The sequence below is a fragment of the Cervus elaphus genome, chromosome 25, assembly GCF_910594005.1.
Source record: "Cervus elaphus chromosome 25, mCerEla1.1, whole genome shotgun sequence".
Classification (NCBI taxonomy): Eukaryota; Metazoa; Chordata; class Mammalia; order Artiodactyla; family Cervidae; genus Cervus; species Cervus elaphus.
The window spans coordinates 7,550,692-7,574,729 of NC_057839.1; the positions used below are offsets into that span (position 1 = coordinate 7,550,692).

At 50.2% G+C, this 24,038-nt stretch overlaps 1 protein-coding gene and 1 pseudogene across 2 annotated transcripts in view; one reads left to right on the forward strand and one right to left on the reverse strand.

The window, feature by feature from the left end:
* Positions 1-24,038, reverse strand: part of STK10 (serine/threonine kinase 10) — a 140,641-nt gene that overhangs the window by 103,245 nt on the left and 13,358 nt on the right. Inside the window, exon 1 of one of the 2 annotated variants that reach the window (XM_043887670.1) lies at positions 17,095-17,639. The exons of the other annotated variant lie outside the window; for it this stretch is intronic. Within the exon in view, the coding sequence (XP_043743605.1) occupies positions 17,095-17,250 (156 nt within the window). The 5' untranslated portion in view covers positions 17,251-17,639. Of the gene's footprint in view, positions 1-17,094; positions 17,640-24,038 lie in introns of those variants that run through there. 2 annotated transcript variants of the gene reach the window in all.
* Positions 3,956-4,899, forward strand: LOC122683813 (annotated as a pseudogene).

Below are 24,038 nucleotides of genomic sequence, written 5' to 3' on the forward strand. Positions count from 1 at the left end.
CGGACTACAGTCCATGGGATGGCAAACAGACACAGCTGAGCCATTAACCCTTTCACACTTCACTTTCTGGACAAGGAGGTCCTGAAACACAGATTAAGGAATCCAAGTGGTTTCTAAAGGTGGTTTTCACTCAATGGACATCTAGCAATCAGGCATAGGGGTCTTGGTGAGGACAGACTGGGACTGAGGCACAGAAAGTGACCCCTTCATCCAGAACTTGCTTTAAATGTTTCCAGAGATGAGCACCCTGTCCTCTCAGGAACCCCCTGAACTGCACTATCCAATGTGGTAACTACTAGCCTCAGGTGCCCATTTAAATTACCTGAAATTAAATGAAACTTAAAATGTAGTTTCCCAGTTACATTAACCCCAGTGAATAGTGATTACCATACTGAGTAGAGCAGATGCAGAAGAGTCTCATCACTGCAGAAAGTTCTAGTAAGTGGGCAGCTTTGCGCATGAGGCTGCACCTGGCAGAAGAGGCATTCTCATAGAGGTACCACAGTCACACTCGAGTGTACCAGCTCCAGCCTCAAAAACACGCATTTCTTTTTCTAGGAATGAGCAAAGGCTTCAGTGCAGAGAGCGGGTAGAAGAACCTTGGGTGGGGACCAGTTGTGAGGTTGCCTAGCAACCTGGCTGGGCAGCAGGCGTGAGGAAAGCCTCGCAGCTGACCTGTCAGATGAGCAGCCACAGCCAGCGGGTCAGAGCCAAAGCATGGAGCAGTCAAGGCGAAAGGTTTCTGTTTTCCGCGTCCCGCTGCCTGACTCTGGACACGCAGCCAGGCCTGTGCCCAGCGAGGTTCGGGCCGCTGGAGCCAAGGAGGGGCTTGGCCTCTGCCCCACAGTGTGCAGCTGGGCTGTCCCTGCCTGCACACACCCAGTCTCTGTGTGGTGACAACGGTCACCAATCGTGGGGAAACCTTCAACTCTTATTAAGGAAGAAGGAAGCTGGGCCCTGGAGGAAACCCGCCACGTGCAAGGGAAGGGCTCAACACCAGCTCGAGCAGGGGCTCCGCGGGCCGCGGGCAGGATGGGTGGCAGTTATGGCCTTGGGCTCAGACGCTGCCACCGCCCCGGGCTGGCAGCATGAGTGGGGGGCAGAGTGGAGCCACAGCCCCACAGCCCCGCCTTCCCGAGGCTTGAGTCCTTGGGGGCCACGATGCCAAAGGGCCTGCCGAGGCCTCCTATGGTCTCTTGAGGCAGGATAAGGGGTGTCCCACCTTAGCCAGCACGGGTCCACGAGATTTGCAAAGCCCTGCCGGCTCCTCCCGTTGAACGGCAAACAGGCCCAGGTCACACAGCTCGGCAGTGGCTGCCGAGACTCCACTCAGGTCCAACCCACTGCCTGCTGTGCTTTCCGCTCCCGAGGACAATCTCCAGGAGCTCCTGCCCCGCGGCGGTGTACACCAGTCCCTCTCCCCAGCTCCCTCGCTGCCTTCCACCGGAGACCTTCTTAGGATGAGCCCTCAAAGGCTCCCTGCTGCTGACGTGATAAAGCCCAAATTTCCGGGCCTGGCGCCCCTGGCCCTGGTGATCTGCCCCTTCCACGCTTCCAGGACTCCATCGCTCCCCTGCAATCACCTCCTGCGACAGCCAGGACCTGATGCCCCCTACTTCCAGGCCTTTCTTGATGCTCCTTCCTCCATGAGGAGTGCCTTCACCATACCCGTGTTTAACCACTCCACAAAGTCTAACTCAACCCCAGCCTGCCCCATGAGAAGTTCCCAGAACCCCAGCTCCCATCCTCTGCTAGAACTTCTTCACACCTTACTAGGGCTCTCATCACAGTTCACCTGGTGCCACAGTCCCTTTTTTTCTTTTATTTTGGGCCTCTGTTGCTGTGCATGGGCTTTCTCTACTTCTGGTGAGTGGGGGCTACTGTCTGGTTGCAGGGCCTCTCACTGCGGGGGCTTCTCTCATTGCAGAGCACAGGCTCATTGCTCTGGGGCCTGTGGGGTCTTCCCGGACCAGGGATCAAACCTGTGTCCCCTGCCCTGGCAGGGGCATTCTTAACCACCACACCACCATGGAAGTCCTCCACAGTCCTCTGCGTTCACAGATTCTCTGACCTGTGAGTCCTGAAAAGCTAACGCCCATCTCTGACTCGTCCTGTCCTATCCCATACAACCTGTTACAGAAGAGCCAGTGGGTGGATGGGAACATGGGTGGTGTGTGTACAAGCAGCTGAGAGCATGGCTGGGCAGATGGTAAGGTGGACGCACAAACAGGAAGCGGGTGAGTGTTAAGGGTGTATGTATAGATGTACAGAATACTGTACTATGGATGGATGGGTGGGTGGGAAAATGGGTAAGAGGGAGAGTGTATGAAAGGATGGGTGTGTGGGAGGATGGATGGACAGCTGGGTGGATGGATGGGAAGATGAGTAAATGGGCTGACGGGCAGATGGACAGACTGACAGATGAATGACAGACTAAGAGGAGGAATCAGTGGATGGGAGGAGAGACGCATGTGAGAGAGGGATAAAGGAATGAAGGTATGTCTAGGGAGTAAACCATCGTCACATCTTCCTTTCTTCTCTAGACACCAGAGACTACCCTGTTGCTGGCTTCTACGAACACCAGCCTGTCGGGTGTTACTGCCTTCACCTGGCACTGTGTATTTATGGTTTTTAGTAGCCTAAAACCACGTTTGTCTTGTTCACCAATGTATTATTAATAATATTATTAAATTACTGTATCTGGCCAATATGTACTTTAAAATAACAGATGGATGGATGGGTAGATGAATGGATGAGAGGATGAATTGGTATGTGTATCTCCTTGTAAACAGACAGAAGTAAGGCCCTCCACATAAGAGAAGAAAGGAAAGTGACAAGAAGTTCATTGTCTCCTTAACACACTGAGATTGCTGAATCTAATCTGTTCTCTGGTTTTGGAAGACAGGCCCTCTTTACCTTGGGGGAGCCAAAGCCTTTGACTGGGCCAGGACACACACAGTTAATGAGAGGAAACCACTTCCTGATCAATAATCGCCGGGCCAAGTTTCAGCTCAGTGAGAAACGAAACGACTGAGTTTCAGAACAAGTGACACTTAAGGAGAGCAAAGCTTACGAAGCACAAAAGCAGTGGCATGGCTTCAAAGACGGGCATTTAACCTCTGTCCCCTCGGGGAGGAGGACCCTGGCAAGCCATGCCGGCACAGCACAGAAATGCTGAGCCCCAGAATCCTTCTGGGCCAGCAAATAGAAAAGTAAAACCCAAATAGCATTGGCCCCAAAGATACCACAGCGTGGCCTTGGCCAAAATCCCGCGCGACCTGGCCAACTTGGCTGGGGATGTGGGAGCTTTCGGCTCTCAGCTCTTCCAAAGTGCTAGGGAATCCAACCGCATGGACCGGGGACAGGAGCGGGGACCGGTGACCGGGGCTCTGCGTCCTAAGAGTCCTGCTCCCACCTGTCTCAGGCTCCCTCTACTCAGAGGGCGGAGCGCTGAGTCACGGGCAGGGGCAGGCAGCCTGGGGTCATGAGCACAGAGGAAGGAAGCACCTTTATCCAGGCCCTGATGCAAACGGCCGACTCACTGGAAAAGACCCTAATGTTGGGAAAGGTTGAGGGCAGGAGGAAACGGGGGCGACAGAGGATGAGATGATTGGATGGCAACATCGACTCAACAGACATGAGTCTGAGCAAACTCTGGGAGACAGCGAAGGACCGGGAAGCATGGCGGGCTGCAGTCCATGGGGTCACAAAGAGTTGGACACAACTCAGTGACTGATGAACAACACGCTCCCTGCACCAGGCCAGGCACTCTACTCAATCTTCACCACGAGCTGGGAGTCATGTACTCTTATCAACCCTGTTTTCCAGTCAGTCCCAAATCTCAGAGAAGTTCAGGCTACCCTGTGTTTTCAATCAACAATCCTTGTGTGCAGGGTTTTTTTAATTATTATTATTCCAAAAGCATTATGTACCTTTTGGCTCACTGAGCAGCACCATGGCGGTCAATAAGAACAAGTGCCTTATGAAAGGAGGTAAAAAGGGAGCCAAGAAGAAAGTGGTTGACCCATTTTCTAAGAAAGACTGCTATGACATGAAAGCACCAGCAATGCTGAATATAAGAAATACTGGGAAAACATGAGTCACGAGAACTCAAGGAAACAAAATCGCACTGACAGCCTCAGGGGTTTGTGTTCTTGGGGTTTTTTTTAATATTTATCTTTATTTATTTGCCTGTGCTGGGTCTCAGTTGTAGTCTGTGGGATCTAGTTCCCTGATCAGGGACTCCTGGATTGGGAGCATGGAGTCTTAGCTACTGGACCACCAGGGAAGTTCCAAGAGTTGTGTTTTTGAAGTGAGCTTTGCTGATCTGCAGAATCATGAAGTTGCATTTAGAAAATTGAAGGTAACTACTGAGGATGTTCAGAGCAAAAACCTGCCTGACTAATAGCCACAGCATGGATCTTACCCATTACAAAATGTGTTCCATGGTCAAAACATGGTAGATCATGGCTGAAGTTCACATTGATGTCAAGACTACCAGGGGTTATCTGCTTCATCTATTCTGTGTGGGTTTTACTAAAAAACACAACAATCAGATTTGGAAGATCTCCTATGCCCAGCACCAGCAGGTCTGCCAGGTCCATTAGATGATGGGACTCGTGACTCGAGAGGTGCAGGCAAAAGCTGAAAGATGTCATCAACAGATTGATTCCAGACACACTGGAAAGGACACAGAAAAAGCCTGTAAATCTCTTTATCCATTCCATGATGTCTTTGTTAGAAAAGTAAAAATGCTGGAGAACATCAGGTTTGAATTGGGAAAACTCATGGAGCAACCATGGTGAAGGCAAGAGTTCTGGAAAATCTCCTGGGGGTGAAATAGGTGTTGAAGTTGAACAGGCTGATGGATATGACCCACCAGTCCAAGAATCTGTTTAAAAATCAGACTTTTAATGGTGACAAAACATCTTACCTGTTATTTAAAAAAAAAGAATTATGTACGTGTTAAAGAACATCTTCAAAATATAATGGTACCAAGAAGGAAATCAAACAAGGCATCGTCCCAAGATGCTGCCTTCAGCATCTTGGAGCACCTCCTCCCAGGATTCCACTGTACGGATGTACCCACCCCAGCACTTCCCAGCTGTGTGGTCCCAGGGGACTTAGGTGACCACTTTGCCCCTTGTTTCCTACTTGGAACAGCCAAGATGTTCACAGTTCCTGCCTTACAGGCTAATGTGAGCATTCCGTGAGTTAACATGTCAAAGATGCTACGAGCAGAACTCAGTCATAGTGAGCATTCCACAATAATTCACTCATGCTTTTTTTTTCCCCTCCCCACAAATGTATTCTTGCATACTTCACAAAAACGGGATTTAACTGTATACACTGATATGTCATTCTCCTTTTTACTTAGCAATATGCCATGAACAGCTGTTCAGATCACAAAGCACTCTTCCACAGCATCCTCTCCAACTACTGCAGTCTGAATGGTGGGTCCACTGTGGATCTAACCAATCCCCTGTCATTGGACTGTCTATCCTGGTCATGTGTGCTGTGTTCAAAAGCCTGAGACGGGATCTACAGATAGCCAGACAGGTCTCCAAACAGCAGGGCCACTGCACCCCTCCCAGGTCACACAGGCAGGGACCCTGGAGAGGTCTGAGACGGGAGGCCAAGCCTGGGTCAGTTCTGCTGAGTCCTGGCTGGGTGCCCTTGGGGACTGGTCTGGTAAGATTACAGGTGTAAAGATATTTTGGTCCTGCTTGTGAGAGGGACTGTATTCTCCCCATTTTCCAGAAGGAAAAGAAGCTGAGGCTCAGAGGGACAGCATCACTACCCCAAGTCACACAGAGAAGCAGCAGCCTCGCTGCAACTCGCAGGGTGAAGAGCGTCACCAAGTCCGGAGCCTCCGAGGAAGGCTCCTGCAGCAGGCACGGGGTGATTCAGGGGTCTTCCGAAGTACACCTTGCTGGCCCCGGCAGTCGGTCCTGCATACAGCCTGGAGACTCAGGACAAGTGACAGAGGCCGGCAGTGGGCCCTGGGGTCCAGATTCCCCATGAACAGAAGCGCGGCACTCACCGCTCCTCAGCCCCAGCTGTCAGCTAGACGTGGGGGCTGGGGATGCTGAGGGCACCCGAGGGAAAGGAGGGCTCGAGAGAGATCCAGGCCTCCCCAGCCTGGCAGCAGGGCCGACCAAGAGGCAAACCAAAGGTAGAAAGAACCTCAAGGCCCAATAGAGAGGCATGCCAGCTCCGTCAGGGTCATTCCTCAGGGCGACAAAGCCAGCTTTGTGGGAACCGCCTCAGAGGGCCAAGAATCGGGCCTGGGAGGCCAGACACGCCAGGCCAGAGCTTTCCAGGAAGGAGGGCGAAGGGCAGCAAGGCGCCGGTGCTGGCTTCTCCCTCCCGGGCGTGACTGCCACTATTCCAGACATGGCCTTGGCTATGCTGGGCCAGCGGGCCAGGGGGCGGGCACAGAGCTCGCCGGGCAGCAGACTTCCAGAAGGGAGACAGTAAAGAGCCTCTTTACTGAATCACGTTCATCCTCACAGCCCAGCGGCAGGGGAAAGAGTCCGCCTGCCGATGCAGGGGACATGGGTTCAAGCCCTGGTCCGGGAAGATCCCACATGCCACAGGGCAACCAAGCCCACACTCCACAACTGCCCAGCCTGTGCTCCAGAGCCACACTTCACAGCTCCTGAAGCCCGCACCCCCGAGAGCCTGGTTCCACGAGAGACGTCGCCTCAGTGAGCACCCGGGGCAGCGCAGCTGGAGAGGAGCCCCCACCCTCTGCAACGAGAGGGAAGTCCACGGAGCAACGCAGACCCAGCACAGCCAACAACCAACAAATAATAAAACTGCTTAAACAATAACAACCCGCAGTACATTTCAGGCTGATTCCCGAGCCTGGACGCAGCAGCATCTACCCAGGAGCAGCCTCCAGCGTGACAGACCAGGGGAGCTGGACCAGGGGCCTAAGGGACTCTGCCTTTGTTGATTCTCAGAAAGCTGGGCCAGGCAATCAGGTCAACCCGCAGAGAATCACAGTGACAACGGTCCCATCGCCTCCTCTTCCTCCACATGGGGCACCGTGTCGGGGCTGGCCACACATCTCCATCTTCACAAACTCTCTGAGGGAAGCACTACTTTGATCCTCATTTTACAGCTCAAGATACTGAGCCTCAGAGAGGCGAGGTGACTTTCCCAAGGTCATACAGCACACAGCCAGGGAAGCCAGGAGAAAGCTCAGAACTGATTTCAGGGCCGGCACCCATCACACAGTTCTGGCTGGGGCGGGCAGAGAGCTAGGCCTGGCATTTACTATTCATCACTCACTCATGCAACAGTTATTAACTCAGTATCTACCACGCATCTATTATCCACGAAAGATGGATTGATTACTCCCTGGTCTCCAGGACTTTACATCCTCCAAAGAAAGAAAATAAATACAGTGACAGACAAGAGCATCCCAGTCTGTGATAGGGGCTCTGAAGGAACTCAGCAGGGAGCTGTCACTGTGGTCGGGAGGGACCAGGGGAGCTGAGACCCACAGGGTGAGAAGCAGCCAGCGGTGCAGCCATAGAAGAGTGGCCGGCAGCAGGACCAGCCAGTGCAAAGGCCCTGAGGCAGAGAAGGCTGCGCCGCCTTCAGCTCCTCTCAGCGGCCCCATCTTCCCTTAGACCGGAGGTTGCCTAATGCTAAGCCTTCAGTCACTCCACGCCCTCCACCCTTAGGGCCTGAATTCTGGTTCTGGTACAGCCTGTTATTAAAGAGAAAAAAAAGCTATAGGAGAAGGAAGAAAAAAAATGTAGTAAAGGAGAAAGCAGAAAGAAAGGGGAAGAGAAAGAAGAGTGCATGCGTGGAGGGCGGGAGGAGGGGTGGGAGGGAGCAGCGCTGACAGGCTCCTCCCGCCCGCCCACCGGAGTGCTCAGCGCCTCGGATCCTGGGGCACCAGCAGCCCACCCCTGCCAGGGCCCCAGGGGCACCCAGCTTCCCCCGACGCCACCCTCTTCCCCTGCCACTTCCTCTGCTGGCCCTGCCCGTGACCATCACCACTTCCTCCGCGTGAGAGGCCACCACCGCCGTCCTGGGGCTCAGATCCAGAGGAGGCTGAGGCAGGCCTGAAGAAGGGCCCACTCCTGGGCTCACACGTGTCAGCGTCACCAGAACTACCACGGCGAAGGCACCCTGGACCCTCTCCTCCCGATAAGCCCCCTTGTCTCCCCCTCCAAGCTGTACTACAGAAAAGGCACAGGCTTCTAGCCAGAGATATCTGGGTTTAAGTCCCAGCTTGGCCACAGAAGAGCTCTGTGATGCTGAGCAGGTCACTGTCCCTCTCTGGGCCTCTGCTTCATCAGGTGAGGATACTGACTCCTGCCTTTCACAGGTCTAGTGGACTGTGAGAACAGTCTACTAGAGTCTAGTAGAATAAATGATAGACAAGAAGGGAGGGGGACATCCCTGGCAGTCCATGGTTAAGATTCTGCTTCCATTACAGGGGGCATGGGTTTGATCCCTGGTCAGGGAACTAGGATCCTGTAATGACACGTAGCAGGGTCAAAAAAAAAAATCAACTCCCCACTCATTTATCTGGTTTACATGCTAATGGCCAACACCCACATGAGGTTTTCCAGCGTCCCAGACTAAGTGGTTTACATGGGGTGAAGTGAAGTCACTCAGTCGTGTCCGACTCTTTGCGACCCCATGAACTGTAGCCTACCAGGATCCTCAGTCCATGAGATTTTCCAGGCAAGAATACTGGAGTGGGTTGCCATTTCCTTCTCCAGGGGATCTTCCCAACCCAGGGACTGAACCCGGGTCTCCCACATTGTAGGCAGACGCTTTACCATCTGAGCCACCAGGGAAGCCCCTTACGTGGGTTATTTCAGACAAAAAACCCTATGATGTAGCTAAAGAAACCAAGGCATAGGTCAGTACTTTTCTCCAGGACCATACAACCTGCAAGGCAGAGGGCCAGGCTTTAACTCCAGGACCATACCCAAGTGCCCAGACCACCTCTGGTCCCTGGCAAACACGAGCTGCCCTTCCCATCTCACTCTCTCTGCTCTCTCCTGACCCAGCTCTCTAGAACCCTCCAAGCCTTCCGCCCACATCTTCTTCTTGGGTCGGTCACCATCCATTAGTCACTTCCCTCCCTGGGCTCTGACCTGGGCTCCAACCACGGCTCTGGCCTTCCCACCCACATGCCTACCTACCCCTGGCTCCAGGCACCAGGCCATGGCACTCTGGCCCAGGCTCCACTCATCAATGGTCACCTTGGCCTTGGGCAGCCAGGACATCTGGATCTGGCATCCCCCAATTGTGCGGGCCAAGCACTCCCCATCCGGTAACTATCCAAAGATCACTCTCCTCTAACACTACACGAGGCTGATCTCAGGACCGGGTCAGACCCTGGCAAGCCGGGGCAGGCGGGACAGTAACCATGATATACACACTCCTCAACATGCCATTCAAGGCTCTCTTGACTTGGCCCCCACACACTATTCTAGACCTGGCCCGCACTGGCCAGCTCCCCAAAGCCAAGCCCAGCTCCCAAATAATCCACTGACCACTGGACGTGAGGAGGCAAATGAAATACGTACAGTGGATCGGGGGGAGGGCACACAGCGGTAGAAGACAGTAGAAGCCAGATATAAGCTGCCCAGTACCGAGCCAAGGTCACTACTGAGCATCCGAACCATGGCTGGACCACGGCAAGGTGCACTGTACATGCCAAATACACACTGATTTTAAAGACTTTGCATGTAATGAGAACTTTAAATATCTCTTTCTCTGTTGATTACATGCTGAAATGATAGTACTTTGGAATATATACTGGGATAACCAAAATATACTATTAAAAACTCACTTCTGGTATTTTTCCTTGTTTGAGTGAGTATACTAGAACACTTTTTAAGTTGTGTACACGGCTCCTGTTACATTCCCCTTGGACATTCTCCTCACTTCCAGCAGACAGGACCCTGCATGAGTGCATGCCGGGCCATATCGGCATATCTGATCTTCCCAAAGACAGGGATCGGGACTTTTATGTGAAAACTCATGATTTCAGAATGCTGGCAGTCACTTCAAATTTGGTTCGGCCACCATGCAAGTCACACAAACCAGTCCACAAGCCCTACCACGCTCAAGGGCCACCCGGGGACAGCCTGAGACTTCACTGCCTGGCCTCACTCCTGGCCTGGGATTCCTTCCCTCTGTCTGTCTGTCCTGTCCCCACCCCCCACCCCCACCCTGCCCAGTGGAACCTGTCCCCTCTCACCGCCAGTCCCATCATGGTCCCGATACAACGCTCTTGCCGGGGCAGAACCTTCCTTTCCTCCCCCATGTGGCCTTGAAAGCATCAGGTTAGAGAGGTAGCTGGCTCATCCTGTGTGCCTAATGAGCTACTGACCTGATTCTCCCAGCTGCTCAGTGGGGTGAGCACTGGTCTCAGCCCCCCCAAACACATGGGGAAACTGAGGCAAGCCACTCACCTGACTTCATACAGTGGCTAAGTAGGGCAGCCAGGATTCAAAGTCAGGTCTGCCTGGCTGCAAGGCCCAAGTCTTGTATCACACACTGGAGACGTGACAGACACAGGTGAGCATGGCTGCCTGCTGAACTGAATCGAGGCACATTTTTTTGTAGGAGGCAGCGGTGCCCCACAGGAGCGATCTTGCCCCCCAGGGGACATGTGGCCTTATCCAGAGACATTTTTGGCTGTCTCAGCTAGGAGGAGGGGGGGAGGTGCTGGCAGGGGTAGAAACCAGAGATACTGCTAACATCCTATGACACACAGGCGGCCCCCAGAACAAAGAAGGAGCTGCCCCAAAGTCAACAGTGCCAAGGTGGGAGGCCTGGTGTAACGAACAAGCCTTTAACACTGAAGTCCTTCTGCTTGCCCTCAGCTTAGCTGAAGTAACTGGCCGGGACCTTCTCTGTTTCACAGCAAGAGCATCAGCAATAATGAACCATCTTCCTTTCCTGCCCACTTCCTGGGTGGGGATCAGGTGCTGAATGTACTACAGCTTTCTAAGTATCCTGTCCTTCAGATCATCACCTCTGTTTTACAGATAAGAGTCTGGAGGCTCAGAAGCAGGAGTCACTTGTTTGGAGGTGCAACCCAGATCTTCCCAAGCCCCCACCGCGTCCTTTAACCTTCCTGATCCACGCCCTTGGCAGCAGCTTGGCCTGGAAGTGACCCATCCCGGGCTCTTTTCTGGTGGCAGCCCCTGCAGGGGGGCACAGATTAGATCCCTGGTCAGGGAACTAGAATCCCTCATGCCATGCACCAGGGTCAAAAAAAACCAGGGTTGGGGGGAGTCAACTCTCCACTCATTTATCTTATTTACATGCTAATGGTTAACACCCATGCAAGCTTTTCCAGCATCCTGGACCAAGTGGTTTACACAGATTGTTTCAGACCCAACAACAGAGACACCCCCCCTAGTCCGGGTGACTTCAGGAAGCCAGGGGACACTGGGTGGAGGTGAAGGCTGGCTGTGCAGTTTAATTGCTTAGCTGCTCTAGACCCAGACGGTGTGAGGTCAATGCAAAATCTGCCACTTCAGACCCCGTGGGCAGGCGACATCCCCAGGAAGCTCAGGTCACCTTGGTTTTCGGACCCAGCCAGGAACCCACTCACAATAGCAAGGACTTGTGTTTAAAAACACTAAGCTGAGCGGAAGTAAGGTTATAGCCCGGGGGCAGAGCTCTTTCCGGAGACGAAGGGGAGGTGCACGGGACGGGGATGGGGGGACCTGGGCAGCCCCCGGAGGAAGCGGAAACCCAGGCTTTAAACTCAGGCGGAGTCGAGGTGAAAGGAGCTGCCAGGCTGGGGAGGGCGGGAGCCTGGGCTTTGTCTGAACTGGGCGGCGGGGCAGGATGTGGCCCCAGGGTCAACAATGGCTCTCTGAGCAGGAGGGCACCTGAGGCCCCCACCCGGAGGGCAGCCGCCGCCAAGGCCCCAGCTTCCCAAAGCTGGCCCTCGTAAGGGCGAGGGTGCAAAGGGGCTGCTAGGAACTTATCTCATTTTCTTTTCAAAATCATGCTCAAAGAAGTATCACTTCTTCCACGGAATAATTCCCTTCCAGGAGTCTAGCCTAAAGGATGATTTAAAATATACGTCAGCTTTGCTATAATGCTTACTTTTTAAAAATGTCAGTTTTGTTCCAATACCACTGATGTATCAGGGAACAACTGTATCAAAATGCTAAATTCACATCTGCTTATGTGTTGCCTGCCAGAAACACTAGGTAAGCGCAGAAAACTTCCCCCAAGTGACCCAACGCAACCGAACACACACGTGGCACGGGCCCCTCAAACGTCTGTCCGCACCTCTGAGACACACCCATCCCACACGGGAGTCCAACTTGCCACCTAATTTCAGAGCGCAGAGTCTTGGCCACTGAACCACCATGGAAGTCCCCATAATTCTATATTTCTTATCCACAAAACTTGTATAAAACTCTGCCACTTGTTTGTTTAGGCAATCTTTATTTCTTCTAATTTGTTGATGAAGTTTTTAAGTATTGTGCCCTTATCCCCATTTGCTCACAAGGCCTCTGACTTTTATTGACTGATTTTGCACAGTTTAGAGATTTTTAGGAAGGCATATTTACATTACAGCAGAACTGACTGTATCGTGTAAAGCGTTTAGCACAGCACCTGGCACATGATAAGCACTTATATCAATTTAACTTGTTAACAGTAAAAATAAAAATTTACGAGGGGATTACTTAAATATCCAAAAAGATTAAGATCATAGGGGCACTGACCTATCCCAGAAAGTATGTATGAAGCATTTAGAATAACACAGGAAGAGGTTTTAGGAATGAAAGATGGCATAAAACACTGTAGCTTTGTAAATTACAACCTTGCATTTTAAACAAAATTTTTTTTTTCTCCATAAAAATCAATTATGGGCTTCCCTGGTAGCTCAGCTGGTAAAGGAGACCCCAGTTCGAATCCTGGGTTGAGAAGCTGCTGCTAAGCTGCTAAGTCACTTCAGTTGTGTCCAACTCTGTGTGACCCCATAGATGGCAGCCCACCAGGCTCCCCTGTCCCTGGGATTCTCCAGGCAAGAACACTGGAGTGGGTTGCCATTTCCTTCTCCAATGCGTGAAAGTGAAGTTGCTCAGTCGTGTCAGACTCTTAGCGACCCCATGGACCGAGCCTACCAGGCTCCTCCATCCATGGGATTTTCCAGGCAAGAGTACTGGAGTGGGGTGCCATGGCCTTCTCCATGGGTCGGGAAGATCCCCGGGAGAAGGGATAGGCTACTCACTCCAGTATTCTTGGGCTTTCCTGGTGGCTCAGCTGGTAAAGAATCCGCCTGCAATGTGGGAGACCTGGGTTCAATCTCTGGATTAGGAAGATCACCTGGAGAAAGGAACAGCTACCCACACCAGTATTCTGGCCTAGAGAATTCCATGGACTGTAATAGTATGTCCATATTTAAACAAATTTTTTTCTCCATAAAAATCAATTAAGTCTGGAAGGAAATATATCAAAATGTTAACAGCAATTGATGGGACTTAGGGTAATGTTTTTCTTTTTAACTAAAAAAAATTTGTACTGTACTCCTAAGTTTGCAAAATCATAAAACTTCTGAAAGCTCAAAGACAACGTAAGATGACAACTAAAGCAATCTTCAGGAAGCAGACAAAAAATCTCAGCCCGTTAACCCAACCCTTCAGGTCCACAGGCTCCCTGCCTCTGTTCAGCATTTAAGGGCCTGCTTCATCCCCAGCTATGAGAGTGGGCACACCTGCTAGAGGCAGATTTTTCCATTCAACACCACACCGAACACGTCCCTTTCCATCCTGTCTTCAGAATAAAGATTATTTCCAAGGGCAAGAATTTTTAAACTATATAGCCTATTACTTTTACTTTGTATCTAATAATAAACTAGAAACTATTTCCCTCTGAAATCCATTTGAAATCATTTAAGAAGTAGGTGAGAGTGAACTTGACTTCGCACAAAATCAATCTTACATACCTCTTTTTCACCAGAGATAAATTGGCGGCTTACCAGGGAGAAAAGGGAAAAAGAGGCCCCATAGCAGCACTAGTGGTAAAGAACCCATCTGCTAATTCGGGAGACGTAAGAGCTGTGGGTTCAGTCCCTGGGTTGGGAAGATCCCCTGGAGGAGGGCATCGGCAACCCACTCCAGCATTCTTGCCTGGAGAATCCCATGGACAGAGGAGCCTAGAGGGCTACCGTCTATGAGATCACAAAGAGTCGGACACAACTGAGCAACTTAGCACGCACGCACGCACACATCTTGACTGCTAATGCTTAGGCTTTGAGCCTCAACAACACCCAACAGGAAATCTATAATTGGCATCCTCTTCTGGCAAGTCTTTGACAAATTGGGATTCTCGTGACTTACTTTTTTTAATATTTATTTTATTTATTTGACTGTATCCAGTCTTACTTGCAGCACACAGGACCTTAGATCTTAGTTGGGGCATGTGGAATCTAGTTCCCTGACCAAGGAATCAATCTGGACCCCCTGCATCGGGAACGTGGAATTCTAGCCACTGGACCACCAGGGAAGTCCCTCTCGTAACTTCTCACCTCAGGAAGGCCATCACCAACTAGGCTGCCAGGAGAAAAACGTGCCAGTTCTAGGACAGGAAGAGGAGACGCTGCTGGCTGTCACTTGCCCAGTTCACGGCCAACTGCTTACCAAGGCACCGTGTCAAAGTAGAAGTTCTGCTCCGAGATAAAAAACCTAGATGGAATCTCTGTCCTTTGCTGCTGAGATGGCCATGCCAGGGGACAATGAAGTAGGGAGGAGTTACAGCCCCTGAACAGAATCTTTACTGAAGCAATACCTGCTTCATCCGTAAGGGGCTGAGTAAACAGCACTTCTCCAGGGCAGGAGATAGGGGTCACAGAGATCTCTGATCTAAGACGGATCTTCTGAAGCTGTAACTAAGTCCAGAGCCTTGGTTCTAGTCCATTCCTTTCCCTGGGACCCAGGGTTCCTGCACATAACATGGGGATGGATTGAATCGAACAGTCACACAGTAAGGCCAGGTGGGGAACCTAATAAACTGTCCAGGTGTATCAGCCATCACACAGTTCTCCTGGTTTAGCTTTGCCTTCTCTTAATTAGGAGAAAACCAAGGGTTCAGAGGTGGTGGGGGGGCGGGGGAGCTAGGGTGCAGTCAGCTCACAGCTTTGAGCACTACAGTCACTTTTAAAAGGGTCCACGTGTTCTGGAGAAACAGCAGACAAAATAACTTGTGAATCAGATGGGCTCCTCTGTATGGAACTTTCAGAGCAGTAGGGGAGTTTTACCCAGCTAAAGCAGGCGGAAATGACAATCGAAACTGACAAGGGGAAATCTTACCAGCCTAAAAGCAAAGTTCTGCATTTAGATTTGAAAGAAAATGAACCATATGAAGCCAGGACTCATTAGGGTACAGGGACAAGGCTAACTGAAAGCCAACCCTGAACAGAACAAACATCTGCGAGAGCCAACAACATGCGCTGGAAACACCAACTGAACCTTTTGGAGAAAGTGGGGGACACGGTGAGCTGACCAGGGGTGCAGCTGCCCTCACGGTGGCCAGAACACATCTGGTAGCAGGCTGTGTCTGGGGGAGGCCAGGACTTCCCTGCGGTGTCGGGGGTGGGGGGCGCGCAAGACTGAGGACAGTTTTCTGATGCCTAGAGGGAATAGGGAGCTTTGAGAAGGGTAAAGAAAAGACTGCCAGTGTAGACTGTGCTGGCTGCCCTCGCCCACACGCAGAGCCCCGGGGCAGAGAAGCGCAAGTCGAACAGCTGAGAGCCACGGGAGTGAGTGTCACAGCCTCTCCAACCACAGAACCTTTGCTCCAGTGGGGGTTCCACCCTGTAACAGGAAGTGCCTGCTTAGAGGGGAGGTGGTAACAAAACAGACACCGGGATGGGCCGCGGTCGCTCAAATTGCCTCCAGCCCCTTTCTCAAACTTAAAGTGCTTAGCGATCACCTGGGGATCTGTTAAAATGCAGACCCTACTCGATTAGGTCTAGAGTGGGGCCTCAGATCCTGCATTTCTAATAAGCTCCCAGGTGATGCTAATGCCACTCCTCCAGGGACTACAATTCAGCTCACCACCTCTTTCAGGTCAAAAAGAGCAAGCCTTGACCAGGAGGGCTGAGAGAAGCCCCATCTGTGGTCCAAGCTCCTGAAAGGGAAGTCCTGGGGTCAGAGGGGTCCACATGCTAAAGGAACCCCATGGAAGGTGACGGTGGCTCAGGAAGGGGGTGTCCTCCTGGAGAACATGTGGGTTTCTCTGAGTAAAGGGTTTCCTGGGAGGAAGATCAGGGAAGGGTGGTGTAAAGCCCTAAGTGTTTTCTGGGTCCCCAGTACGACTCAGCAACACAGAATTTCTTCTCAGGACCAAGAACCAGACAATGCCTACAGCAAACGTGTCTAGAATTAATCAGCTTTGCCCCACCCACCCCTCCACAAAAGCTCTCTGGCCTCCTATTCCTCTAGGGGAAAGGTGACTACAGACTGGGAGACTCCCCAGCAGTGACTCATCCACATACTCAAATCTGACCCCCGAAGCGCAGGATTTCCAGAGGCCCTAACCTCCGGCTCTGCCGGCCCCAGCCTCCATTTCCAAGCCTAACCTCTCACTCCGAAACCCCCTACCCCCACGCCCGGTCTCTCCGTTTCTGGCTCATCTTCAGGTGTGTCCCTAATTTCATCGGACCCAACGCTTCACGCGGCCCAGTTGCTCTGTGCCCATCGCCTCGGCACCCTCACAGCCTCTGGGTGGACTCTCCTAAAAAGTACGCCTGGTCTCGGACGCTAAAGTTCTATAAGCGCCCCTTTGTCTCCCCCTGCGGCGCCGAGAGCCGTGCAGGGCGCACAGGAAGTGCTCGGAAAAAGCCTGGGGGCAGCCGCCGTGCCGTCGGGGGCGCAGCGACTGAGCCGGGCTGAGTGAGGGTACCCCCCGCCCCCGGCAAAGAAGAAGGGTCCCCGGGACGGGAGCCCGGGACTCCGAGCTCAGGACCGGGCAGCCCCTCCGCGCTCTCCCGAGGAGCGGCCGAGACTGACCAGGGCCAGTGCCCCTCCCTTCCGGAGCGGCTCCACGCGCCCCGAGTACCCCACTCAGAGCCCTCACCTTGTAAACCTTGCCGAAGGCACCGTCGCCCAGCTCGCCCACGATCTCCCACACCTCGTTGGGATCCAGGTCCCGGCGGACATGCTCATATTCGCGGGACTTTCTCTTCTCGAAGGTAGACAGGCGCAGGATGCGGCGGAAATTGGCGAAAGCCATGGCTGGGGGCACGCGAGCCGGGGGGCGAGGTGGCGCCGGCTCCCGCGACCGCGAGGCGGAGGGGCTGGAGGGCAGCGCGGCGCTCGGCCCTTCCCCGCAGCCCGACCCGGGTCAAGTGCGCCCGGGGCAGCTCGCGGCTGGAGCACCCGGAACCGCGCAGGCAGCCGCGGTCCCCGCCCCCGCTCGGTCCCGTCCCGGGGCCGCCTCCCGGTGTCGGCCCCGCTCGCGCCGCGCCCCCCGCCCAGCCGGCCAGCCTCGGGAGGCGTTCCGGGGACCCGGCTCCACCTGCAGCTCCCCGGCAACACCCGGAGACCCCCTAATTGGCTACGGGCGCTCCCCGGCTCCGCCCGTCGCCGCAGGGCACTCTGGAAACTGTAGTCCCCCGCGCGCCGCACGCCCGCAAGCAACCGACTAGGCTTTGGAGAGTTTAGGGGGACCCTTCGGCGAGAGCGTCCCGAGTCTGGGAGGCCCCCAGACTCTCGTGGCTCCCAATATTTCTGCCGGAGCGAAAGGGGAACCAAACTGGCTATTTACGAGCGCCCACTGATTGTTGTCCAAAGACCAAGAGGGCGACCCGACATTAATCATTGAATCCGCTCTGTAACTTCCCCGCAAAGTTGCTCTGCCCCCGCCCACTTTTCAGGTGGGGGCGCCGGGCGGGCGAGGCACCAGTCCCCTGCTACACATCCTGTTGGCTGAGCCGGTTTGGTTTCCTCGGGGCGGTGCTGCCTCCTAGCGCGGGAGATGCCGGGTCCTTGCGGCAGTGGTCAGTCCTGGAGACCCAGGCTCCCCGGCTCGTTTCCCACCTCCCAGGGGCTCTGCCCACCGAGATCCACCAACCCGGCCAGGATTACAGGGCTAGGAGAAAGAGCTCCTTGCCGACCTACGATCACATGCATCAGGATGGGTCTTCAGATATATTTGCAGATTAAGTAAAAACTTTCTTATTTTTCATTTCCCAATTGTAAAAAATAAGCTTATTATACAGGGAGGTCTGGCGTGCTGCTGTCCTTGGGGATGCAGAGAGTTGGACACGACCGGGCAACTAAACAACAACATACATAGAATTAAGTCTTCTTTGACTTAAGATCATCATTCTCGATTCTGCCCATTTTTTATTTGCGCTGTTAACTGTGTCTCTAGGGCAGTTACACTCATATATCTAAGTGGGTTCCAAACGGTGGGCAGCGTATAACGCTTATTATGGTAACTCTCCCTCATAAACAAATAGAGCCCCAGCGAATGTCACACTCCAACAGTTTCCATCCCTATGGAGAAAATTCATGTTGAGGTGTTTTTACCACTCCTGAGCAGCAGGCAAACACCAATTTGGAAAGACAGCTGCAGAAGTCTGGGGTGCTGGTAGTGGCCTGCGTAAAGGGTGCCCTGAGCAAAGACTGCCAAGCACTTGGAAATGTCTCCACTACTTAGTGAGTGGTTGCGACTGTAGAAAGTCTTCATCACCAGAAGGAGACAGCGCAACACTGGGCTCTCAACAAGTAAACCCACAAATAAACCTCCCAGAACAAGCCAGAAGGCAGGTCCTTCATTGTTTCAGTCCACCTGACCAACTCTCCGAAGCGGGTGGGAGGACAGTGGGGAGGCTCTCCCACTGGGAGGAAGGGGGCTCTGACTTAGGTCAGTCTAGGGGGCCTGGGAGTCGGAGGCCCAGGTTATCCCCAGGTCCAGCCAAGCCACAAGGACTCTGTGAAAGCTCCAGAAAAAAATGAAATAAGAAACAAAAATGGAGAGCTTCACTCAAAAATATAAGTGAAAGAAACCAGACACAAAAGACCACACTTTATATGATTCCATTTATAAGAAATGTCTAGAAAAGGCAAATCCATGGGGACAGAAAGCAGATTAATGGACTAAACTGAAATGGACATGAGTCTTTTTGGAGTGATGAAAATATTCTAAAACTGGATTATGGTGATGATGTAATAACTTGGTAGATTTAGTAAAAATCACTTAATTGTACACTTGAAATGGGTGTACTTTATATAAATACTTTAGGAAGATAGAAAAAGGAAATATTTCATTTTTCTAAGATGAGTTTTACTACAACTAAGTAGAGATAGTAAAAGAAAATTGTAGACTACTTTCCCTAGGTAATAGATGGATTTAAAAAGATACTAGCAGGAGGGGACACATGTATGCCTATGGCTGATTCATGCTGATGTATGGCAAAACCCATCACAATATTGTAAATTATCCTCCAATTAAAATTAAAAAAAGACAACAAAATACTAGCAAGATGAAACCCAAGGTGAATAAAAACACCATTACCAAGAAAGTTTTATCCAGGAATAAAAGAATGGTTCTATCCAGAAACAAAAGCTATTAAAGGAAGACACTGCTTTGACAAAGAAAATTGCATAGTCTCAGTAGTCACAGAAAAAGCATTTGGCTGTTTTCTTAGGTTGGATTTTCCCAGAGACAAGGATCTGAATACAAACAGTTTATTTGGGAGGTGATGTTGAAGCCCGTAAAGAGAGCTGATTACTGCTATGGCAAACGGGGCTTAACCCACTTGGGTGTTCTGGGGACCAGGATACAGCATACTGCAGACTCAGCCTAAGAGTCAAGGAAACTGGGGAATTTTTCTCTAAGCCTCTCTGTCCTTGACCAAGGGCTGCTCCCTGGGCCAGCGTTGCTAGCTTGCCAGGCTTGAAAGCCCAGAGCACATCTCTTAAGTTGAGACATGTCACGGCACTTTGTATAGCGTCTGCTATAAAATCCTCATATTTCTTATTTCTTCTCCTTTTTCCTATAGCATTTGCTAGACTCTTTCTTTAGCAAATGATTTTACTGTTATGTTAAACAGTAACAGTGAAAATAGGAATCCTTGTCTTGGTCCAGTATTTAATGGAAAAGGGTTTAAAGTTTCTCCTTTAAGTATGATATTTATGAAAGACTGTGGCAAAAGATCTTCATAAGTATGTGCTCAGTCACTTCAGTTCTGTCTGATTCTTTGCGACCCCATGGAACTGTAGCCCACCAGGCTTCTCTGTCCATGGGATTCTCCAGACAAGAATACTGGAGTGGGTTGCCATGCCTCCTCCAGGGGATCTTCCTGACCCCGGGAGCAAACCCGCATCTCCTGCATTGCAGGCAGACTCTTTACCCACGGAGCCACCTTCCTGCTATTTCTAATTTGCTAATAACTTTTTCTCATAGCTGTAGAACTTCATCATATTTTTCTCTGCATTTACCATATAAGTTAATCTTATGATTAATTACATGAGTTTTCTCATCCAGCCTATAGTCATGGTAAATTTCACTGGTTAAATACTCTTGCATTCTCAGAGAATATTTTATCTTCCTCTAGAAAGGCTAAGTAACACAAGCCCAAGGTCACACAGCTAACCAGTGGCAGAGCTTGGATTTGAACCTAAGTAGTCTGATGCCAAAGTCTCTGCATCTGTTTGTGTTAACTGCTATGTTCAGTTGCCTCTTGGTCATAATGTATATTTATACATATACCATTGACTTTGACGGGCAAATTTTACACTTAGGATTTTTATGTCTATGTGCAGAAACCAAATGCACCGATACTTTTCTTGTTGTCTCTATCTGGTTTTAAAATCAGAACATTTATTATTCTTTTTTTTAAATTTTACAGACCAGTTTAAGATAGGAATTATCTGTTCATTGTAAGTTCGGTACAAAATACGGTTTTAAATTTGCAAAGCTCTAATTCTTAATTAGAGTTGGAGTATGTCTTCACAAGTTTGTTAGATGTTTGCATTTCAGGTTCTTTGTTGGTTCATATTGCTGGTCCAAATTCTTTGCCCATTTTTCTGTTAGATTTCCTTTCTCATTTTTTGACTGTAAGATTTAAAAAAAAAATAGTTTCTTACTGAGTTTAGACACTGCAGATGTCCTTCCAATTTATCATACACCTGTTAACTTTCCAATGACTTTTGTTGAGCAAGAATGCTTAATACTGATGTAATTGAATTTTTTTGTCTTAAAAAAATTTTTAAGTCAACTTCATTGAGGTTTTGTTTATATTTAATAAAACGAGTTCAAAAGTTCTGACAAATATATACATCCGTGTAACCATCACCATGGGCTTCCCAGGTGGTGTTAGTGGTAAAGAACCCACCTGCCACTGCAGAAGATATAAGAGACTCAGGTTCAATCCCTGGATCAGAAGATTTCCCTGGAGGTGGGCATGGCAACCCACTCCAGCATTCTTGCCTGGGGAATCCCATGGACAGAGGCGCCTGGCTACAGCCCGCAATGTCACAACAGTCAGACGTAACTGAAGGACCTAACACACAACCATCACCATACTCAAGGTACAGAACTTTCCCCTCAGCTCAGCAAATTTCTTTTCCTTGATCATAAATTAATTCCCACTCACCATCCTCAGCCCAGGCAACCACTAATCTGTCCTCTGTCACCATATATGGGAAATGTCTTTCCTAGTTCATGATATGAATGGAATGATACTGTAGTGCTTTTTTTTTCTTTGTAGTGCTCTTTTAAGTTTGGTTTCTTTTCACTCAGCATATTTTGAGATTCATCATGTTGTTACCTGTATCTGTGGTTCGTTCTTCCTAAATGCTGAGTAGTATTCCAGTGTATGGATATACCACAATTTGTTTATCCATTCAGCTGTTGATGACCACTTGCAGTCTTAAGTTATCATGAATAAAGATGCTACAAATGCTTATGAGGCTTTGCATGGATATATATTTTCATTTTCCTAGATGCACCTAGGAGTGCAATTGCTGAATCATACCCTAAGTATATGGTTAACTTCATAAGAGACTATTCAAGTATTTTAGAAAGGATTGTATCACTTTACATTCCCCCAAATGATACTGCTCCAATCATATTGATATCATCAGTTCTTAAAACTCTAGCCATTCCAGTGAATGTGTAATGTTACCTCACTCTAGGCTTTTGCACTCAAGACATTTGCAAAATCCTAAACTACATGGGAAAGAGGCCATGAAACCAAACAGGAAGTCAATAGGCTCATAAACTAAAAGGCTAAGCAGAGCCTTGTGGTCTCCAAATAAAATTTTCCATAAAATGGAACTATGGCTCTTTGGAGAAGTGCTTTCTATATCTAAGACAGGAAATGTCTATCCTTACATCAATATCTGTGCTTTGTCTTGAAACAGAAGGTACAGATGGCAAATATGTACATGTAAACGTGCTCCACATCATTAGTCATCAGAGGAATGTAGATAAAAACCACCCTATCCATTTGAATAGGCCAAGTTATGCTGCAGTGAAGTCTTCACACAATTAGGATGGATTTCTTACTGACTGTACAGAAAGCTACAAAGAATGTCGCATCTATCCTAGTGAGAAAAAAAGATGGATGCTCTACAAAACTTTTCTCGAGAATATCAGAGGACTGAGGTCACAAGACAACCAAGGAAACTGGATGCTAAGAAAGAACAACCAAGGAGAGAAGGCACCCCAACTATTGAACCTCTGGCAGAACACGGCTGAAAACGGCAGTTGCCATACAAGTGGTAGAGAAGAAAGTAACTAAAGTTTGAGCAAATCATTAGAGGCAAAGTTTGGGCTACCATGTCAGTGTGGGTTAGCTGGAGTTCCCAGATACAAGGCACGATCACATGCATTGGCAAACTCCTTCCCATGTGTCTCCAATGGGTGCTTGTGAGAAAAACTGGGGGCAGGCAGCAGACTGAAGAGTGCCAATTCTTGCTGATGCAGGAGTAAAGGAGAAGGCTGGTGGCTGCCAGGAGACGAGCATAAGGTCTCATCTGCTTCCTCACAAGAAGCAAAATCCTTCAAAGCAGCTTTCTGCTGCTGGGAGAGGAGAATCTGTCACTCTCAAGCCCCAGATGAAAATCCATGGTTCTCACCTCCCAGGGCAAGGGAAGATCCTCTATCTTTTTGTGTAGTCACTGAGGAACTCAGGCTGATAGGGAACCATCATTTATTTTTAAATTTATTTTTTATAGGGATAACTTTGGTTATGACCAACCTAGACAGCATATTAAGAAGCAGAGACATTACTTTGCCAACAAAGGTCTAGTCAAAGCTGTGGTTTTTCCAGTGGTCGTGGATGGATGTGAGAGTTGGACTATAAAGAAAGCTGAGCGCCGAAGAACTGATGCTTTTGAACTGTGGTGTTAGAGAAGACTCTTGAGAGTCCCTTGGACTGCGAGGAGATCCAACCAGTTCATCCTAAAGGAAATAGTCCTGAATGTTCACTGGAAGGACTGATGCTGAAGCTGAAACTCCAATACTTTGGCCACCTGATGCAAAGCACTGACACATTTGAAAAGACCCTGATGCTGGGAAAGACTGAAGGCAGGGGGAGAAGGGGACGACAGAGGATGAGATGGTTGGATGGCATCACCGTTACTCAACTCAATGGACATGAGCTTGAGTAAGCTCCAGGAGTTGGTGATAGACAGGGAGGCCTGGTGTGCTGCAGTCCATGGGGTCGCAGAGTCGGACACAACTGAGCAACTGAACTGAACTTTGGTTTATAACATTAAATGTTTCATATGTTCATTATATTCCTATTCTGTGTACACAGCACACTCAGAGCACCATCATCTTGAATGTTACTGGTTACTATGGCATTGGGAAAGACAGTTAGTTCTGATATTTGGGGAATTGTTGGTTACAGTACTACAGTAGTTAGCAGTCCTTACCCTAATTAACACACTGGGAAAATGCAGTTAAATTTTACACCATTTTTTCTCCTGTCCTCTAGCAGCAACAGATCTTCCCCTATGTAGCTCCTGGTGAGTTCTGATGGCACCCACAGCTAGCTTCTTCAT